Consider the following 19,869-nt stretch of genomic DNA (forward strand, 5'->3'; position numbering starts at 1 on the left):
TATCATTAATAATAATGATAAATAATAATAATAACAATCATTGGTGTGGGATGTTTACAAATCATACACAGGAGAAAAGCATAAATGCAGATTTCATTTTAGTGTTGTTGAAATGTTACCTTTTTTTTTTTTTTTTTTTACCTGTTTAGTATTTTTCTTAGGATTCTAAACTCACAATTTGTTATCAAACTGACTTCACAGCAGACCGGACATGACTAGTTCATAACTTTGTTGAATATTTTCCAGATGTACTGGAGGACACCATCGCCAGTTTTGCAAGGGTATCTTGTTGGTCAGAAGTTTTTTGTTTAACAAACTCAGCTTGGGTGTTTATTCTAAGAGTCTAACTAAACATAGAGGACAATTGCTAATCAGTGAATTCTTAAGGCTGCTTTTATTTCATCCTCCTTACACAATAGTCTTTGCTTGTTTCAGTTTTGTGTGTTTCCCTTTGATTGCTTGTTAATACCTTTTCTATAGTGATAGTATGTGAAAGTAGCATCTAATCTCTGAATTAGTAGATAATTGTTGATCATCACTATAATTGTGCAGATAGTGGAATATACTTGGAATCACTCGTAGTGAATTTGCCGTGAAGCTAAGAAGTTTCAGGGCCTTGGGTTTCCTTTAATAGTATTGGATCTAAATTTGTATTTTTAATTTGAAAAAAAATCTCTCAAATCTTAAGAGCTTCAGGTCTTAGAAAACTTATCTGGCTCTTCTTTTCATCTGTATTGTAATAATTAATTTGTTTTTATGCCTTTCTTATATCCTTTTGGCTTTATGAAAATGGGTCATTTTTTTTTTCTGTCTACTATCTAGCATTTAGTTCAGTAAATGCTTTGTGAATTAGTGACTAAGTCATGTGCCTTTACTATTACATCTGGAAAACGTTTAACAAAATTATTAACTCATCATGTTCTATCTGCTGTGAAGAGTCAATCTGATAACAAAATTTTGAGTCTAAAATCCTAAGAAAAACCCTAAAAAGGTAACATTCAAACAATACTAAAATGTCTGTGGTAAGGGAGATTTTCTTTTATATTCATGCATCTTTATGAATAAACATTTTGTTGCAAAGTTTAACAAAATAATAAATTATCTTGTTAGTTAATTTTTAAAGTTCAAAATGTCTATTTGCAGAATTTTAAATGAGATTCCCATACTGTCAATATGTACAACAATATTTTGCAAAAATGTAAAATATGATCACATGTTAATGTACTTTCATTTTTCTTTTCTTTTCTTTGCAAAATTTTCTTGAAGTATTTTCCAAATGGGAATGAATGAGAGAAAAGGTATATTTGACCAGTTTTATAGATTCTAAGAGTGCTTGTAATAGCTAAAACATAGCCAAAGAAAAGTGTTAAGGCTTATGATAGCATTTATTTCAAGCTGTCACTTACTATAACATCTCCATTTTGTCTTTATTTCCCAAGTTGCTTATTTATAAATCTCCATTCTATTTTTCAGTTGACATATGTTGACAGGCTAACAATATATTACCTGAGAACTGATATACCCTGTATAATGTATCCTCTAAGAGCTGAACAATACATAATAAGTTAACAAACTTACACTATGAAGACAAGTCATTGTTTCTAAAGGGAGGTTCATATTTTGACATTCAAGAAAGGAAAAAAATTTCCCTCCTTTCTCCATCCTGTTCTGATCATTTCCAAAGTTTTATAAAAATGTAAAACAACAAAAAATTCATCTGCTACTTCCTAACCACAGAGGTGAATAATTTAAGAATCACCTCATTGGGTTTTCTACTAGCTTCCTATTTGGAAAGATCTGAAACTTCATTTTTTAATTCCAAAATACATACCTGCTTTATATCCTTCAATTGTAAAATGATGGTACATCTGCTAATCTGCAGCAACCAAAAAAATACTAGCACTTATAGTGTCTCCAATCCTGGAGGAAAAGTTTCCTTTTTGAAAGGATTCCCCTTTTCTGAGCTTTGCTGTTTCCTGTTGGTTAAGTAGTGGCCCGCCCTGGGAAAGCAGAGTTATTTCAGCCATCATTCACTTTCAGTTTACATTAGACTCTGTGGAATATTATAGTGCTATTCAGTATTCATAATCTCCCAGGCTTTGCTGTTTTTATGGCCCAGTAGAATTTATATGTGGTGTTTGTTGGAAGGTTATCAGAAGCTATTTGAACATAACATTTTTCACAATAAATAATGATGGCACTACTGTTAAAATATCTTTTATTAACTTAACCCACCCAGTAGAATTGGTGTTTAAAACAATGCAAATTAAAGGAGGAAAAAAAATCATTCTCAATTTGGGACAGCTTTTAAATAAATGTCCCCTGTCGCTTACACAGCAAGAAGGCCCCCAGATTTCATCTTTATTTGAAGGGTGACATTTAAAAAAAATACACTAAGAAGGTTGTATGTAGGTAATGGTTCAGTTAGCATTCATCCCAGAGGATGGAAAATCAGGAGCCAATCCCTTTTAAAGAGGAGGAAGTAAATTTCATATAGGGATGGTTGGTACTCACCTCTTACAGACAACAACACGTGAGCCTGTCACTGCACATGAACGTTCTAACTTAGCCACAGCTGTCATCTGAACTAGGAGAACGTTTTCTTGATTCTGGATCATTCCGCCCTGCGGATCACCCCGACCTTTCACTGCTGTCCTTCGCGGCAGGGTGCTAACGTTTTCTGGATTTCACTGCTCTTTAGAATTCTCCACCAGAGGGAGGACAAGGGAAGCGAAGCAGGTTTCACCCGCAGTTCTGAGGGAAGTTTGAATCCCAGAAAACTAGCAGAATCTCTGGTCTGTCTCTGCACTCCGCTCCCCTGTACCCTTTCACAGCAGAACGGAGGGACTCCAGCTATCTCGGTAATTTTATCGCGGACTGCTTTTCAACCAGGGTTTTATTAGTTAACTTACAACTTAAATAATTAAGGTACGGCGAGAGACACTTTGGGAGACCCCCTTTGCAGAGAACAGGTTATTATTCTTTTAGGAAAAGCTGAAGATGAGAATTCTGGCAGGCACGTTGCTAAACGCAGGAAAGCAGGACAGAGACTCATCCAAGGAGCAGTTGAACGACCTTGGAGTCCTCTAACCATCCTCACGGTTCCCTGAGCCCTTCTTCTACCCACATCTGCCTTACTCCGTCCCCTTTCCACTCAGGAGTTTCTCTTTGCCCTGCGTGCGTGTGGGGTTTTTCACGAAAGTCAGAAAGGACCGAAAGTCAAACTCCAAGGGGAGAAACAGCGACCGTTCCTTTCCTTCCCACGGGTTCCAAGCCTTAATTTGGCGGGCAGGTGTCAGAGCGGCAAACTTTGGACGCCAGTAATTTTCTCTGCTTTGCAGGGCAGGGACCAGCCCTCCGGGGCGCTGCCTGGCGGGGAAGGGGCGCGAGGAACGGCAGCGCCCGCGTCCGTTCCCCGGTCTCAGGCTCTCCCGGGCCGCGCGCCCCGGTTCCTGCGGGCGCCGCCGCGGCGGCTGCGCGCAGCTTCCAGCGACCCCTGTCGGGGGTGCCCGGCAGCCGCCCCGCGCGCCGCCCCCCGCCCGGCCGGGCTCGGGGAGGGAAAGGGGCTGCGCCCGGGAGCGCCGAGCCCAGGCTCCTCCCGGTGGCGTGTCCGCGCCTCGGGGTGGGGGTGTGGTGGGGACGAGGGAGGGGGCGAGGCCAGGGGAGGGCGAGAAGGAGGCGCCAGCGTCCAACCTGCGGGTGGGTGGCGGTGGGGCAATTGAAAAAGAGCCGGCGAGGAGTTTCCCCCCCCAACTTGTCGGAACTCTGGGCTCGCGCGCAGGGCAGGAGCGGAGCGGCGGCGGCTGCCCGGGTGATGCGAGCGCGGGCCGGACGGTAATCGCCTCTCCCTCCTCGGGCTGCGAGCGCGCCGGACCGAGGCCGCGACAGGAGCGGACCGCGGCGGGAACCGAGGACTGCCCAGCGGCGCGCCAGCAGGAGCCACCCCGCGAGCGCGCAACACCGCCGGACGGAGCGCCCGCCAGTCCCAGGTGGCCCGGACCGCACGTCGCGTCCCCGCGCTCCCCGTCGGCCACAGGAGACGCTCCCCCCCGCGCCGCGCGCGCCTCGGCCCGGCCGCTGGCCCTCCTCCATTCCCGGGACAAACTTTTCTCGAAGCCGATCCCAGCCCTCGGACCCAAACTTGTCGCGCGTCGCCTTCGCCGGGAGCCGTCCGCGCCGAGCGTGCACTTCTCGGACGAGATGTCGGAGCGCAGAGAAGGCAGAGGCAAGGGGAAGGGCGGCAAGAAGGACCGAGGCTCCGGGAAGAAGCCTGCGCCCGCGGCGGGCGGCCCGAGCCCAGGTGAGTGCGCCGCGCGGCCGGGGCTCCGCGAGCCTGCTCCTCCTTTTTCCCTCCTCCTCCTCTTTCTCGGCTGCCGTCGCCTCTCCCTCGCCTGCCCGCGCGCCCTGCGCACCCGGCGCTGGCTCTGCTCCCGGGCGTCCGCAGGGCCGGGCGGTGCTCGCCCCTCCCTGGAGCCGCCCCTCACCTGGGCGCCGAGCCCCACCCGGGCGTCCGCGCCCCGCGCGCCGGCTGAGGGCGGCAGCCGGGCCCGCGCCCCGGGAGGATCCGGACGCGCCGCGCTCCCTGGCACGGCCTTTGCCCAGCGCCGCAGAGCCGAGCCTCAGCGGGAGCCGGACCAGGCGTGCCGGAGCCGAGGCCGGGTGCGCGCTGGTCCCGCGCCAGTCGCTCTTTGCACGGGGCCCGCCTGCCCTCTAGCGAGAAAAGCGGGAACGGGTGTCCCCCCTTCCGAGCGCCTGGCTCGGAAGAAGGGGTGCGCTAGAGAGAGGCCACGCGAGCGCTCGCGCAGCGGTGTTTTGGGCTCCGGGGAAGGAGTGCAGGGGTCCGGGTGTGAGCGGACGTTCACCCGCCTTCAGCCCTGCGGTACTGGTGTTCCGATCAGCGGAGAGAGATTCCTAGAGGTCAGCGAAGCAGATCAAACCCAGCCCAGCGCCAGGACTCAGGTCCACTCCAAAAAGGTTCTCAAACTTTCGGCTTTGCAGTTCTATTTCTCGGGGCCTCTTTGATCAATACGGTTAATTTATGTTCCCAAGAGATGCCCATAAGGCAAAAGTTCACCTAAACTTTTGAACCCAGTTGCTCGCTGGTTGTAATAGAAAAGGAAATGCAGTTCAGACTTTATAGGGAAAAGTACTGTTGGGTCATCAGAACACGGGCGTGAGTGACAGTTTCACCGTCTGTTTACTGAGAAGGGCTGATGCTGTAGACACTACCCACTACCTTGGACGTAGGAGGTATTCCAAATAGATACTAGTTTATGAGTGATTCAGTGAAGATGCTAAAAAAAAGGGGGGGGGGGAGAATATACGGGCTTTTTTCTGCTTCTGGGATTCCCAATTCTTGATCGATCCAGATACCGTAAGTCACGTAGAACATCCCCCAGCACGGTTTATAAAGCACTTCTGAGGAATTAATTCAATATCACTTGGTAGTACCGTGACTGAGAAAGATAACAGAGGTATTTGCCGTTTCTTGCAGGAAGAAAACAAGATTTGCCTAGTCCTCTTATTGGCATCACTGAGAACATTTCAGAGCCGGGTTTATTGGCAGAGACCTTAAGCAGGTTTTGAGCAAAACAAATTGAACAGAGAGTAATTGTTTGGCCACTGACCGACCGTTCCTGCGCCTGCTTCTATGATAAGATACTGCTGATCAGCTTCACCATCGTTACCTTGCATTAGTCCTTAGGAGGGTGTAATTGAAATTTTCCTTACCTCCCTCTATTTTGGAGATCCCTATCGCGTTTTATTCAACCAGGGCTGAAATGGGGGAGCTGGATTAGCAACCTCCCTAAGTGGCATTCTCTACTGCCCTTTCATAGGCCAGCCTAGTGAGTGAAAGAACTCTTAGACCTGACCACAATGGTAAAGTTGTTAAGAATTTTTTGCGGGGCTGTTTTAAGTGCTGTCCTGTCCTGCCTGGGAAGACTCCGCCTTCAGAAGTTTCTAGGGTCCTCTGGAGGTGGTCTGATAAATTAAGGAGGGGATGGTGGTTTGAAGGAGCCTTTCTTTCAGTCTGCAGTTTGTCAAGGCTTGGGGCAGCAGTGCCTTAGTTGCAGATAAGCACCCATGGAGGTGGGAGAGATTTTAAGAGCCAGCAGGCATTTCTGTGCCCTGAAGATCTCCTCTATTAGGTAGGCAGCTGTGTGGGGACCATGTAAGGTTATCTCCTGGCACAGGGTTTCAGAGCATCCTTGGCGACCCTCATTATGCTGTGCAGTCCCATCGCTATAATCCCCTTTAAACCAGATAGATTGGCATCTTTAAGTGACATTCTCTTTATTTTGTAAACTTTATTTTGTATCGGGGTATAGTCGATTAGCAATGTTGTGGTGGTTCCAGGTGAAGAGGGAAGGGACTCAGCCATATATACACATGTATCCATTCTCCCCTGAAATCCCCCCGGTCCAGTCTGCCAAGTAACTGGGCAGAGTTCCCTGTGCTACACAGAAGCACAGATCCTTGTTGGTTATCCATTTTAAACATAGCAGTCTGCCCTTGCCCATCCCAAACAAATGAACTTACTTACAAAACAGAAAGAGACCCACAGACTTAGAGAAGAAACTTATGATTGCCCCCCCACCCCACCCCGGGGCGGCGGCGGGGAGGGTGGGTAGGGGTTGGGGAGAATGAGGGGAAGAGATAGTTAAGTGATGTTTTCTTTACTATCTTCCCGGAGAACCTGGGGTGAACTTGGCTCTAGGTTAGCTTTCGGTGTCTTTGTCTCTTTTCCATCGGGTGGGTTGTCTTCTTTGGGGAGTAACATTTTACCCCTCCTCCAAGGCCCGTTGTGCTTGTTAAACCCTAAAAACCAGATAAGAATATTTATTCTTCATTGGATTCAAAAAGAGCCATCAGCTGAAAACCTGCTTTAGGTAACAGCACATGGCATTAAATAGTACTGCTTGGAAATCACTGTTCCTTCTCCTTTCCCTTGTAATGTTGTCAGTACTTTCCCTTATCTTAGGAGAATAAATAAGTGAGAGCCACAGTGGTTTGCGAGAGAAAAACACACGCCTCTTTGTCAAGGATTTTTGCACTTTTTAGTCCTCAGGCATCCTCAAAGGAAATGACCTCTAGAGGCCATGGTTATAGCATTGCCACTTGGCACACCAGCTCAAATTAGGGCTTACAAGGACACCCGTCTCTTAAATAGCTCCCCCCATCACTGTCCTTCAATCCCAAGTTTCACCTCTTTCTTAAAACAGCCGCTGGAACTTTCTATCCCCTATGACGCCTGTGCAACGACCAGGCCTCCCTTTGGATGTTATAACATTACTTCATGACAGTCAAGGGAGAGATAAGACTGAGAGAACTCAGCCCCTCAGCCCTGCTGTGTGCCGTATTATATGCAGAGGCATAAACACATCTGTTGGAGGGATCGTTTCGGGGGCAGGGGAAAGGTTTCTTTAACTTTCATGCGACATGTGTGACTGATACGTGATACATACGTAGCTATGTTTCATAGCATCGCATTTTTCTACAATTAACTGAATATTGAATTGCATACTATTGGGGCTGCAGATGTTCACCAGCATTATCTCTGCTCCAGTAATGCCTCAAATAGGTCCCAAGCCCTTGGGGTCATTGATTCTTCTTCTTGGCTCAAAAAAAAAAAAAAAGCAACCTCAGCATCATCCTGGGCTTTGTAACTTGGATCCATGTACCAAGAGCCCTGTAACGTCCCACGCCTCTTGCATGGACTTCCCATGTCCAGGCTGTTCATCTTGATTCAGCTCAACAGACTTTGTCTGTCAAAGCCTGAATTGCAAACCCAGAGCTTCACCCTCCTCCCCAGATTTTGTGTCTGGCTCGAAGCTCCTTTTATGAACCTCTGCTTGCTGATGTTTTTGTTTCTTGAAAACACTGCGAAGGATTCTTTTTTTCCTCTTAAATGACCTGGAACCAACTTATTATCAAGCCTAGCTCAGTTCTAGAACTGCTAGGTCTCCCTTCATCTCTAGCATCAGGAGTCATTTGTAAGTACAAGTGGTGGATGCATGAAGACACTTAATATCCCAAATGAGTAGAAGCCAGCCAGGTGCTCCCCCGGAGACATCACCCACCTGTTTTGTTAATTCATTGTCTCCCCAGGCTGAAGTGCTTGTCAACATTCTTGGGTATAAAGTGCGCCGTCCCAACTAGGGCAGCGCGTGTTTACAGAACAGAAAGAATGCCCCACGATCTGTTTTCAGCCTGCTGGCTTGTAACCACTTAGATTATGTAATTACGAAACGCATTAAATGTTCATTTTAGAATGAAGTTGGGTTTATTTTGGAAAACTGTTTTAAAGCAGAAAGAGTGGGAGAAACTTGAGATACTGTTATGCTAACTGCAAAATGAGAGAAGGATACTGAAAAATGGGGAGAAAAGAAACACAAAATATGTAATTAGAAAATATTGAACCAGTGCAAAAGCAGCGAATACGTTATTACATGCCAGGTACTAGGCTGGACACTTTTATACTTATTAATAAGGGAGCTGCTCTTCATTAACTATCCTCCCATGTTCCAGGCAATGTAACAGATGTTTGCGTGTTTTGTCACCTGTCCTTTAGTACAAAATTGCCTCACTATTACAGGATGCCTAGTCCTTAGCACTACAGCTGGATTGCCTGGGTTTAAATCCTAGTTCTGCTGCTCTTTACTTGTATAGTCATGGTCAAGTTACTTAATCTCTCCATGCCTGTTTCCTTATTTGTAAAATCAGGATCATGATCACGTTATCGTAGAGTTTTTATGAGGCTTAAATGAGATAACAGCAGTAGTAAGTGCCCCATCAATATCCAAAGCATCTGTGCCTTTGCCAAGATATTTGATTAAAATTTTCCAAATTCACCTTTTATGGTAGAAAAAACAATCCACAGCTGGCCTTAGATCAGAGTGAGTATAAATATTAATATCTACTACCTGTAAATAGAGAGAAAAGTGGATAAGTATGTCAAATAGCATCACTGCATATATGTATTATGAAAACAGTCCTGAATGGAGTCTAAATATTGAAAGTAGAGTGAGATGCAACATCATTTTATCTCTGGCTGAAAAAGGTTGAGGTTTCAAGTTCGAGAAGGTTTTGAAACACGAGTCCTTTTCTGATCACACCGAAGAGTCCATGCTTATATAGAATGCATGTGCAGTCTTCTCTTTGGGGACTAGCACGAATTGAAAAGGAAACTGTGTCAGCATGCTCTTGGTTATCTTTTAATCAAGGGTAACGGTATGTTGCCAGCAAGGTTCGTAGAATCCAGTGCAGGTATTTCTAAATATAAACAAAATAATGAATATTGAAAAATCTACATATTTCATTATTTTATCCCCCTGCCCCTCACTAGAATGGCTATAGGCTGCATGTCTGTGCTCAATCGGATCTCTGCGACCCCATGGGCTGTAGCCCACCAGGCTCCTCTGTCCATGGGATTCTCCAGGCATGGGTGCTAGAGTGCTATAGGTAATGCTTAAAGTTCTAGGAGTGTGAATCTTAGCACATCAATATGTTAGCATTCTCAAAGTCACAAGTGAAATTTGACACTAACAGTATCGAGAGTCATCCTGTTTTTATATGACAGAAGAAAACAAACCAAACGTCAATATTGTGGATGAGTAATTTAAATTTTTTTAAAGAAATAGAAAAGTAGACTTCTCGTATTTTGGTTAACCCTTAAATACTCCTCTTGACAAACAGAAAATATAGAAACTGACTTCATACAGTATTAGCTTAAAAACTCTCTCTCTTCATGAGAGGAAAATAACAAGTATACTATCAGGTACATAAAATGAAATTTCCTCAAAGGAACATGTGCTTTGGTGGGTTCATCCTAATCCTACATGTTTACACACGTGTCCTATGTGGGTTTTAAGAGAGTTTTTAAAAGCAAGCTACCAGAATGCCAATAGATGTCAGTGTTTGTTGCTTTAGAAAAAGTGAGATGTTAGAACTTAAAATTTTTTTTAAAGTTTCATCCTTCATTTATTCTCAATTTTGATACACATAAAGCTGGCTACTTTGAAAAGTTGACAATTAGTAATACCCTATGTAACCTTGTTACCTTACTTCCTTTAGGATTGACTTAAGTCAGTCCTAAAGAAAATCAATTCTGAAGCTGAAGCTGAAGATCTAGTACTTTGGCCACCTGATGCGAAGAGATGACTCTTTAGAAAAGACCCTGATGCTGGGAAAGATTGAAGACAGGAGGAGAAGGGGATGACAGAGAATGAGATGGTTGGATGGCATTCAATGGACATGGGTTTGCGCAAGCGCTGGGAGATGGTGAAGGACAGGGAAGTGTGGCGTGCTGCAGTTCTTGGGGTTGCAGAGTCAGACACAACCGAGCAACAACAACAGCAATGGTACTTCCTTACATTTTGTAAATGCAAATATCACATTTTCACAGCCCTCTCTTCTAAATATGAAAAGATGTCTCTGCAGTTCATTCCTTAAGGAATTTAGGAGGCAGGCTGAAAATACACATCAATGCATTCCTTTTTTTTTTTTAAACTGAATGAACAATTATTTGAGAATGTGTTACATATACCTGTATACCTTGGATTTATTTTGCATTTGTAAAGTGTAAATTAAGTATTCATGTTTCTTAGGTCGCCGTATTAAGACTGAGTAAGTGCATTTTTGAGTCCAGCTCTAGTAGATCTGTGGAGTTCTGCCTTTGGAAGGTCAGATATGGTCAGAATTCTTGTCTTGCTGTGTTTCACCAGTATCACCCTTTTCTGGCCTCCAGAGGGTGCTCCAAGAGCATTACACTGCTATTCCCCAAAGAATGACTCCTTTTTTCTTTCCTTAAGTTGACTTCGACATTCTGGGCAATCTTTGGGGAGGAATAGGATCTGGATTTCCTCAGAGTTACTACCTCAACTGGAGTTTGTTTCCCAGTTAGACCAAAATAGACCAAATTTGCTAAGAACTCTGAATCAGAACATTCCAAGACATTATTCTGATGATGACTATGCAGTTGTCAATTTGCAAGGGTGCATCTCTGAAATTTACTTTCCTTTTATTTTAATTTTATGGGGATATAGTTGATTTACAAGCCTGTGTTAGTTTCAGATGTACAGAAAAGTGATTCAGTTATACACACACATGTATATATATGTATGTATATATCAACTATTTTTTAGGTTCTTTTGCTATACAGATTATTACAGAGTATTGAGTAGAGTTCCTTGTGTAATACAGTAGGTCCTTATTCCTTATCTATTTTATATGTAGCGGTGTGTATATATCAGCCAGAGACTTTTCCCCAAAAAACTAGCATCTTATAAGCATCTTTCGGTTGCCCTGGAGAGCAGTTTCTTTGGCATAAGTTTGGGCAGTATCTACAAAGATATTTAGTCATATTGAAAAGTTTCACCATAGCATTGGAAACTTATACATGAATACATCAAAAACGAAGGATCTTTAGGGATATGTCCATTGTCATGTCTTTACACCGTATCCCCAACCCCTAGCTAAATGTTTATGAACCTTACTTTGAGCTACACATTTTTGAAAATGGGTTGACATGACTAGTTCTCTTGGATATGGGCTAATATTATAACACTGTCACAGAACTGTTACTTGCTCATGGTTTATTCCACCCTGCGCTGATCACCTTCACCGTGAGTTACTCCAAGTCTGTTACTCCCTTCTCTTTTTAAAGGACAATGTTGGTCACGTTGTTTTGGTCCAGGTAAGGTATTATTGATGGAGAGTAGCCTGTGCTCTGCATTGGTGTTCCAGGCCTTCACGGCAGGCAGCTGGGTCCTCTGGGCAGCTGCTGAGTTGTAGTTTCAGGGATGTGAGAGAGTCAGGGAAATGCTTTATTAGGCTGAGCCATCAGAACTTGTCAATTCTGTAAATGATGCACGACTGGATATTGTCAGTGTCATAGTTTTGTATTTGGACTCTCTTTAGTAGCTTGACGTTATGCCTTACATAGTGTTTTTAAAAATAGAAGAATGACAACTTTGAAAAAAATTCAGTTTTGTTAATTAAGTGAGGTTAAAGTAATATATGGTATAGAAGAAATCTGGGCTAGGAAGTCATTAAACCAGTGGCATTTTCTTCAATAAATAGACCAGGTCATGTGATATCCATGTAAAATGAATTCACCATAAACGTAGGGTGCCAGGGCAAAGAGCACTTTCCCTTGGAGAGAAAAGTAATACATTTCTACCATAACATATCACTTGGATTTTTTTGAACTTTTTCAGTTCAGTTCAGTCGCTCAGTTGTGTCCTACTCTTTGCAACCCTATGAATCGCAGCATGCCAGGCCTCCCTGTCCATCACCAACTCCCGGAGTTTACTCAAACTCATGCCCATCGAGTCGGTGATGCCATCCAGCCATCTCATCCTCTGTCATCCCCTTCTCCTCCTGCCCCCAATCCCTCCCAGCATCAGGGTCTTTTCCAATGAGTCAACTCTTTAGCAAACTGTTACTATGCGTTATCTTACCCACCATATTTCTACAGAGATGTGAGTGAGAAATATTGACTAGTGAGCAATCTTGGCCTTATTTTATGGAATAATATTTTTAAAAACTTGACTCAGTTTCACTATACTATAGCAATTCAGTTTTTCTAGTAGTTTTAATAGAATTTTACTGTTAAGTGAAAATGTGTTCATTATGAATGGGCTCTATTACTTTGTAAAGAAGGATAATATTAGACAAAGCCAGATTTTTAAAGTATATATGTATCTGTTTATGATTGTAACTCATCTGTTTGTTACATATAATCTCACAATTGTAAGACAAACTCCATTTTTAAAGAATGTGTCAGTCTCCTTAACTATTCCACAGTAAATATAAAACCAGTTGTTAAAAGGAAATGTCTGAATTCTAACTTGGAAAATTTTTTTTTCAGAACAAATAAGTCTTATGCATTTACCAAAATGTTCTGAATACTGACTGTTTTATATTTAAGGTCTCCAGAATTTAAAGTGAAAATTCCTGTACATTTTGTAACTTTTTCAAAAATGTATTTCAATCCTAGGTAAGGCACGATTTCGATATTAACTATGCATAAAATAAAATTTCTCTATTGAAGCCCTGAAATGAATTTTTTATCTTAATTAGCTGTTTTCAGTTCAGTTCAGTCGCTCAGTCATGTCTGACTCTTTGCGACCCCATGGACTGCAGCACACCAGGCTTCCCTGTCCATCACCAACTCCCGGAGCTTGCTCAAGCTTATGTCCATTGAGTCAGTGATACCATGCAACCATCTCCATACCAACCAATTAACTGTTTAGTCCATCATCTATTTGAAATTTTCCACTGGTGTATAATAATAGGAAATCACATTTGCATGTGAACTGGTAAGAAATGCATTCAGAAATCAAAAAAGAAAGAAAGTGAAGGAGATAGTCAGTAGGTATTTAACAATAAACTAATGCCCATGAGAAGAGAGTTTTCTATTTTAGAGATAAATACATATGTTGCTGTTTAGTTTAGAAATGTGGACTTTGTGAATTGAATGACCCTTCTGTCCTTAAGTTTATCAGGAGTTACAAAAGTTTCCGGTTTTCCCTGGATGTGTTTCTTCTCGCCTTTCCTCATGATATGCAGTGGACTTTCTGTTGTATTGAGAGACAAGTGAGGAGGCGCAGAGGAGGATTGGTGACTTGCTTTAGTAGTGGTTGATGGGAAGTAGGCTGCGGATTTCTCCTGGGACCCAGCACGCTGTGGTTTCATATCTGCAATGTGAACATTTGTGTTGGGTTGACCAAGAAGGCCATTTGGGGTGTTTAACATGAACTGGTATATGGAAAACATTTTTTGTGTGTGGATTTCCTTTGCCTCTCTTCTCCTCCAAACTTGGAAAGATGACTTTTTAGTTACGAGTTTACCCTGTATTAATGGTTGCGAGCATCTAACTGAAAGGGTTGTTTTGTATTTATGTTCTGTATTCATGTGATATGTGAGCATACGGTAGGAAGACTTCTTTGGATGGAGGCCAGCATTCTATCCATTTGTAACCTCAGTTGGGGCTGAGCTGACTCTAAAACGTGTACTCATGCAGTTTGGTGTAACCCAAATGAAAGCTTTAATTCCTCATTTTCATGCTTCTCTTTTCTTCTCTCCAAACCCACTGGAGTGAAGGAAGTACATAGTGGGGATGACATTTTGAATCCGCATCTATATATTCCACAGGGAGTGGGATGAACCGTCACCCCACAGAAAAGCACGTGTGTGTTGTGCTCTGCTCAGTCATGTCTGATTCTTTGCAACCCCGTGGGCTACAGCCCGCCAGGCTCCTCTGTCCTTGGGGATTCTCCAGGAAGGAATACTGGAATGGGTTGCCATTCCCTTCTCCAGGGGATCTTCCCAATCCAGGGATCAAACCCAGGCCTCCCACATTGCAGGCGGATTCTTTACCGACTGAGCCAGCAGGGAAGCCCATACCTGGATTTAAGCCCTCCTGGGTGTGGTCCCACTCCTGACACCTTTGATCTAGCCATCTTCTCACAGGCAACATCTTGACGTTTGGCAGCACTTTAGAACTGAGCAGTATTTTGCCTTTTCTGCACATTTTCTGGCCTGTTCACCTTAAAAGTAAAAACCCCATTTCTGCATGTGACCACTGGGGGGGAAAAATTGACTCTGTTCTTCCCTAACCAACAGTCCAAGTGAGAACTGAATTGTCGTGTTTGAATAGAGTGTGATTCAGAATATACCGGCATGAAAGTTTGACCTTGAGCATCCCAGGGTAGAGGTTTCGGGGACACTTGATGGTGGGCCTGTCTTAGTGATGGCCGTGTGCCTCCAGGGTTAGAAATGCTGGTTTGACTTCCGCCAGAGGAGTGGCTGAAAGGCAGGGCTCTGGTTCTGTCCTCGGACCGCGTGGTGTGAACTCTGACAGTGACAAGCGCGTAAGCCTCAGTTTCTATGTGTGTACGCTGTGGGAAATGCGATATAATTCACGTGGTTGTTCTAGGAGTAATGCTGAGTGTTGTGCTGGGTACAGAGGAGGAACTAAACGATCACTTTTGTTTGTTTGTTTAAATATTAACAAAACCTAAGCACTTTTCCAATGTATCTTCTTACTTCATGCGTCTGTATCAATGTTGTCTGAATTTTAAGCCCTCCAAAAATAACTATAAATACTGTACATTTTTTCACAGGGTTCTATACCCAAAGCTCCTTTGTAAATAACCATCGTGTTATTGATAATACATGTCAAATATTTATTAGGCATACCTTCTATGGCTTTGGGCTCTTGCTGAGAGTTGGATGCCATGTATGTAACACATTCCTAAAAAGAGCAGCCAGATATTCTTGACCTTGAACTTACCTTGAATTTTGGTCTACAGATAAACTCGTATTTTTGGAGAATAGAGGAATACTAGGAGTGATGTTTTAACGGATGGGTGCAATAATAGTTTACGTGCGCGTGTGTTTTTAATAATATACATCTTTGAAAATATATGCCAGTTAGTTCTTTAGTTGCAACTTTTGCTTTGCTAATCTCCCATACCCTGATGGTCAAGAATAATTTTGTTTTACACATAGTGCCTAGCAGAGTACTTTGCATACAAATATTTATAGAATAAAGGAGTGAGAATCATTTGTCTGTATATATTTGTTGACTATTTTGTTTCCTGCGATACAGGGATAGATAATTGTAATGATGAATTGATTTTAATTGGAGCATATTGTGTTGTGCTATGTGTGTGTAATTTATTATCTGAAAAAATTTTCCATTTGTATATTAAGTTGACATTATTTTGTGTGTGTATGTATATATATGTACATGTATGTATGTGTATATGTATAAAAGCCTGCTTTTATATTTTGGTGTGTTCTCTTTTCTCTGCCAATAGAGTGACAGTGTCTGTATTAAGCACGTATTTCATTGTTTGAAATTATGGAACTTTCTACATTTTCCACTTTCAGTGGTTTTTCAGTAAATAAAGAAGGGGAGCCTGCCTTGAAGCTTGTGAAATGGTAGATTTTTATAAACAGTTATAATAGCACTAATATTGAAAATTATTGTAATCTATTTCTGAGAAATATATTGAAGACTGGTACTTTGCCCCCAGAAGGGTTAGTTCGAATACAGAAAATAGACAGGGGTTATAATTTCTTTAGTGAGGTCACCTTGCTGTATGCTTGAAATTTTCCCTGGGGGGCAGGAAAGAGAACGATTCATGCATTATCCATTTTGGGAAAGAGTTATATATGTACAGGAATTATGGAAATGAGTGAGTGGGTTTGTCAAGAGAAAACCAATTATTTGACTACTGAGTTGAATAGAGAATGAAATACATAGTTTTCCATATATTAAATTGAATAAGAATGGGAAACTTGGGTCCTAACGGTTGTTTTCTGGGTTTTGTTTTCACGTGTTGATTGTACGGTGTGTTCTCCATTGCCCTTAACCTGACAGGAAGGAGAAATATGAATAGAAAGAATTATTTTGGCATTTGGAAAGCAGCATCAGTTTTAAATATTGTGTGCATTATTCATGCCCTGTCGAAAAGGACTGGCTTCAGACTTCACTGGCAGTCCAGTGGTTAAGACAGCACACTTTCACTGCTACAGGGACACAGGTTCGATATCTGGTTGGGGAACTAAGACCCTGCATGCTACAAGTGTGGCCCAAAATAAAAAGACTAGCCTCCACTGGGGCATGGGAGAGAGAACAGCTCATGCATCATCCATTTTGGGAAAGAGTTATACATATAGAAGGAAGGTAGGTAAGGCAAGGCCATTATCTTCCACTGGGAATTAGCAGAAACTCAGGGACCCTGCAGAGAGTATAGTCTCAGAGAGCTAGAGACTCACTCAGCTGTCAGATCTGATGTATAAGAGATGCCCTTCACCAAGAGAGCATCTGAGTTAGACTGTACAGGGCAAAAAATGTCACCACTTACAAGATGCTACTTGCAATAGAGAAAATATTCACAAAACATAAAAAGCTCAGTGACAGCCCTGTATCTGAATTTGGTGACTGTAAGATAAAGACAGGTTTCAGTTTTTCCTTGCATCCACCCACTGAAGGTAGGCTTACTTCATCTCACCTCTTGAAATCGTGATGAAAAGGCAGGATGCAGCCATCTTGCCCTGAACCCATCAATCGGACCAAAACACCCTGGAGCCGGAAGGGTAATAGTAACTGTCTTACAGGGATTTGCATCCGGACAGGCATGTTTGGGAAAACTTCAGGACACCTTCAGACATCATAGGACTCCCTGAGAGAGGCAGCCAGAGGCTGAATGGTCTTTTTTGTCATTTTAGACATGTGACTTTGTGAAGTTAATGCTGACCTTAATGCAAATGCCCATTTGGGATTTGTTGCTGTGAAACTCTAAGGCAGCTAGATGGCATGGCTTTTGAATAATGTTGTTGCTCTTGAGCAAGATAAGTTATAAGTGTATCAGGAGAACAGTGTATTCATCCCCCAGTGGTCTTACTGTTCTCACATTTGCTCAGAGAGAAGTCACCCTCTGGAAGATTCAGTGTTTTGCTAGTGTGAATATGTCAACTCCCTATAAAATATAAGGATAGAGTCCCTACTCAGAACTTAATAAGAATCTAACTTTTTGTTATGAATACAGTGGTTCTTTGTTTAAAGCTCCCTTGATAAATTAAGGAAATAATAGATATCCTTTCAATTGTCATTTTTCATGGTCCATTTGTAACTAAAAGCCTCTTATTTAAGTAAAAACATGGTTTCATGGACAAAGTCACTATGTTTCTGGTCACTCGAGGAAATAAGAAATGGGAAATTTTATTACATATTGATATACATTCAAAGGTCTAAGTTCTAAATTTGCACGTTGACTTAATAGGTGGGTATATGCTTTCTGTGGAAACAGACTTTATTTTCAATTACTTCCAAAAAGCATTAATAAATAATTGTATTTAAAATGGACTACAACTGCCTTTTAGCCAGTCAGATAGGTTTACATTTTATAGGATTACGTTTGTGATTACCCATCCTATGACTATTGAGGATTTGGTGTAAGAATGGAGTCATTACATTGTAAGGACATTTACAAGCATATGTACAAAAATAGGTAACTTTCTATCTTCTATCACCTTAGTTTCTATAAAGCAAAAAGTATACTTGGGCTATTTTTTTTAATCTATTTTATTGACTTTGATTATTTTATTTATTTTAAATTTATCCTTCTTTGGTTTTCATTTTTGGTTTGCAGGATAGAGGTCAAAACAATCTCAGTTTTACTTTGAGCATTTGAATTGGTCACTTAGATACTTTTAATTCTTAGAGAACAAACCAGTGGAATTTTTAATTGAGTGATCATATGTGCACATTTTAGCAGTTCATATCTCGTTACTGTGAACCTCTCAAAGTCACGTCTACTTTGTGAGTTTTCATATCTCCAGGGCCAGCACAATGATGGGGGCATAGTTGTTGGTCTTAAGAATTTATTCAGTGATCGAATGAAGAAGGAAATATCTCTAATTTGCTTAAAATGATGCATTGTGGAAGTTTATGAGGAGCAGTTTAATAATTATGTTTCTATCAGTTAATAAGAAAGTCTGAGTGGAATTTCAGCAGTCTAGCAATTCATGGATTTGTTCCTAAATTGACTATGTGTGGTTTTCCTACTTTAAATTTGCACGTTTTATCTTCAGGCTCTCAGTGAGTAGTAATCAGTGCTGAATTATTCAGACTAATAAATAGGAATTCAAAATTTATTCAACCCTAAATTGTTTTTGTTTTTCTCTTGAGTACGTAAAGGCAGTTAAGAAACTAAGCGGATGCTGGTCAAGGAATTTTTATTTATAAATACTTAGAGCATCGCCTGGAACATCGTGTTTGTCACGTTAGGAGTTTGTTATATGAATAAATAACAGTCGTTCCTGGTAAGTAGTGAAAATAATCTTAAACAATATTAATACTACCTAAAAAGTAAACTCTTAAATACAACCACAGCAGCTCTGAGGGAGAATCAGTTCAAACTGAAAAGATTATCTTAGAGGTCATGTCCTTGAATCACTTCTTTTAAAGTGAGGAAACCACAAAATCCAGCAAGAATGTCTGTCCCAGTGCTAGAACCCAGGTGTCCAGATTTCATGGTAGACCCTTGAATTACTATATTGCTGCATTTTCAAATCTAAGATGGACACCGTATATGAATTCAATGTTTATCGTACTATAGGTGTTATTATGCTTCCAAGTAAGAGAGATGTATTTCTGTCATCGGATAGCTGTTTGGGGTACATCATTGATATGATTTTAATTATTTTGAGGGTTGCAGTAAATTTAAATCAGCTAAATTTTTGTATCTAATTGTCCCTTGTTATATCGTATGCCCAAGTGGGTTCAATAAATATTAACCAACGAGATAACTAGTAAAGTAAGTCATCCTAATGTCATAACCTGAAAGATGGGAGTAGTGTGTGTGTGTGTGTGGGGGGGGTGGTCGGTGAATTCACAGATGGTGTGGGTGTGAGCTGTCTCAGTGCCCCAAAACTTTGTTAGCCCTGATACCTGGATGCAACAGGCTCTAGCAACAAGAGAGACCTCTGTGGCTGAGTATTCTGTAGAAAAGATGTCCAGGCAATAAGGAGCCATGAACACTTGTGCCTTGACAGCTGCTAGGAGGCCATCAAGTGACTCCCTTGCATCTGTGAGCCTCTGACCAGTCACTGATCACAGTGACATTTTATCACTAACAACCTGAATTATCTTTGACCCAGAGACCCAGGGGGTCAAAGGCCTCCTAGTCCATTATTAAATTTCCAGAGTGGTAGTTCAATTTGCTTTAGGAGATTTATTTATGTTTATTTATTTAGCTTTTTGTGGGGGAGAAGGAGGGAAACAGGAGGAAAGACAGATGCAGTTGTTGTTTCTTTCCTCCCTTAGAGGATTATCCTTTCGTCCAGACCTTT

The 19,869-nt window shown here is 42.0% G+C and overlaps 1 protein-coding gene across 8 annotated transcripts in view; it reads left to right on the top strand.

Annotated features, from left to right (window-relative positions):
* Nucleotides 1–19,869, top strand: part of NRG1 (neuregulin 1) — a 1,100,563-nt gene that overhangs the window by 867,802 nt on the left and 212,892 nt on the right. For 7 of the 8 annotated variants that reach the window (XM_065947035.1, XM_065947037.1, XM_065947036.1 and 4 more), the window contains exon 1: nucleotides 4,176–4,300. The exons of the other annotated variant lie outside the window; for it this stretch is intronic. In XM_065947035.1, the coding sequence (XP_065803107.1) occupies nucleotides 4,201–4,300 (100 nt within the window). In that variant the 5' untranslated portion in view covers nucleotides 4,176–4,200. Of the gene's footprint in view, nucleotides 1–4,175; nucleotides 4,301–19,869 lie in introns of those variants that run through there. 8 annotated transcript variants of the gene reach the window in all.

The sequence above is a fragment of the Muntiacus reevesi genome, chromosome 10 (assembly GCF_963930625.1).
Source record: "Muntiacus reevesi chromosome 10, mMunRee1.1, whole genome shotgun sequence".
NCBI lineage: Eukaryota > Metazoa > Chordata > Mammalia > Artiodactyla > Cervidae > Muntiacus > Muntiacus reevesi.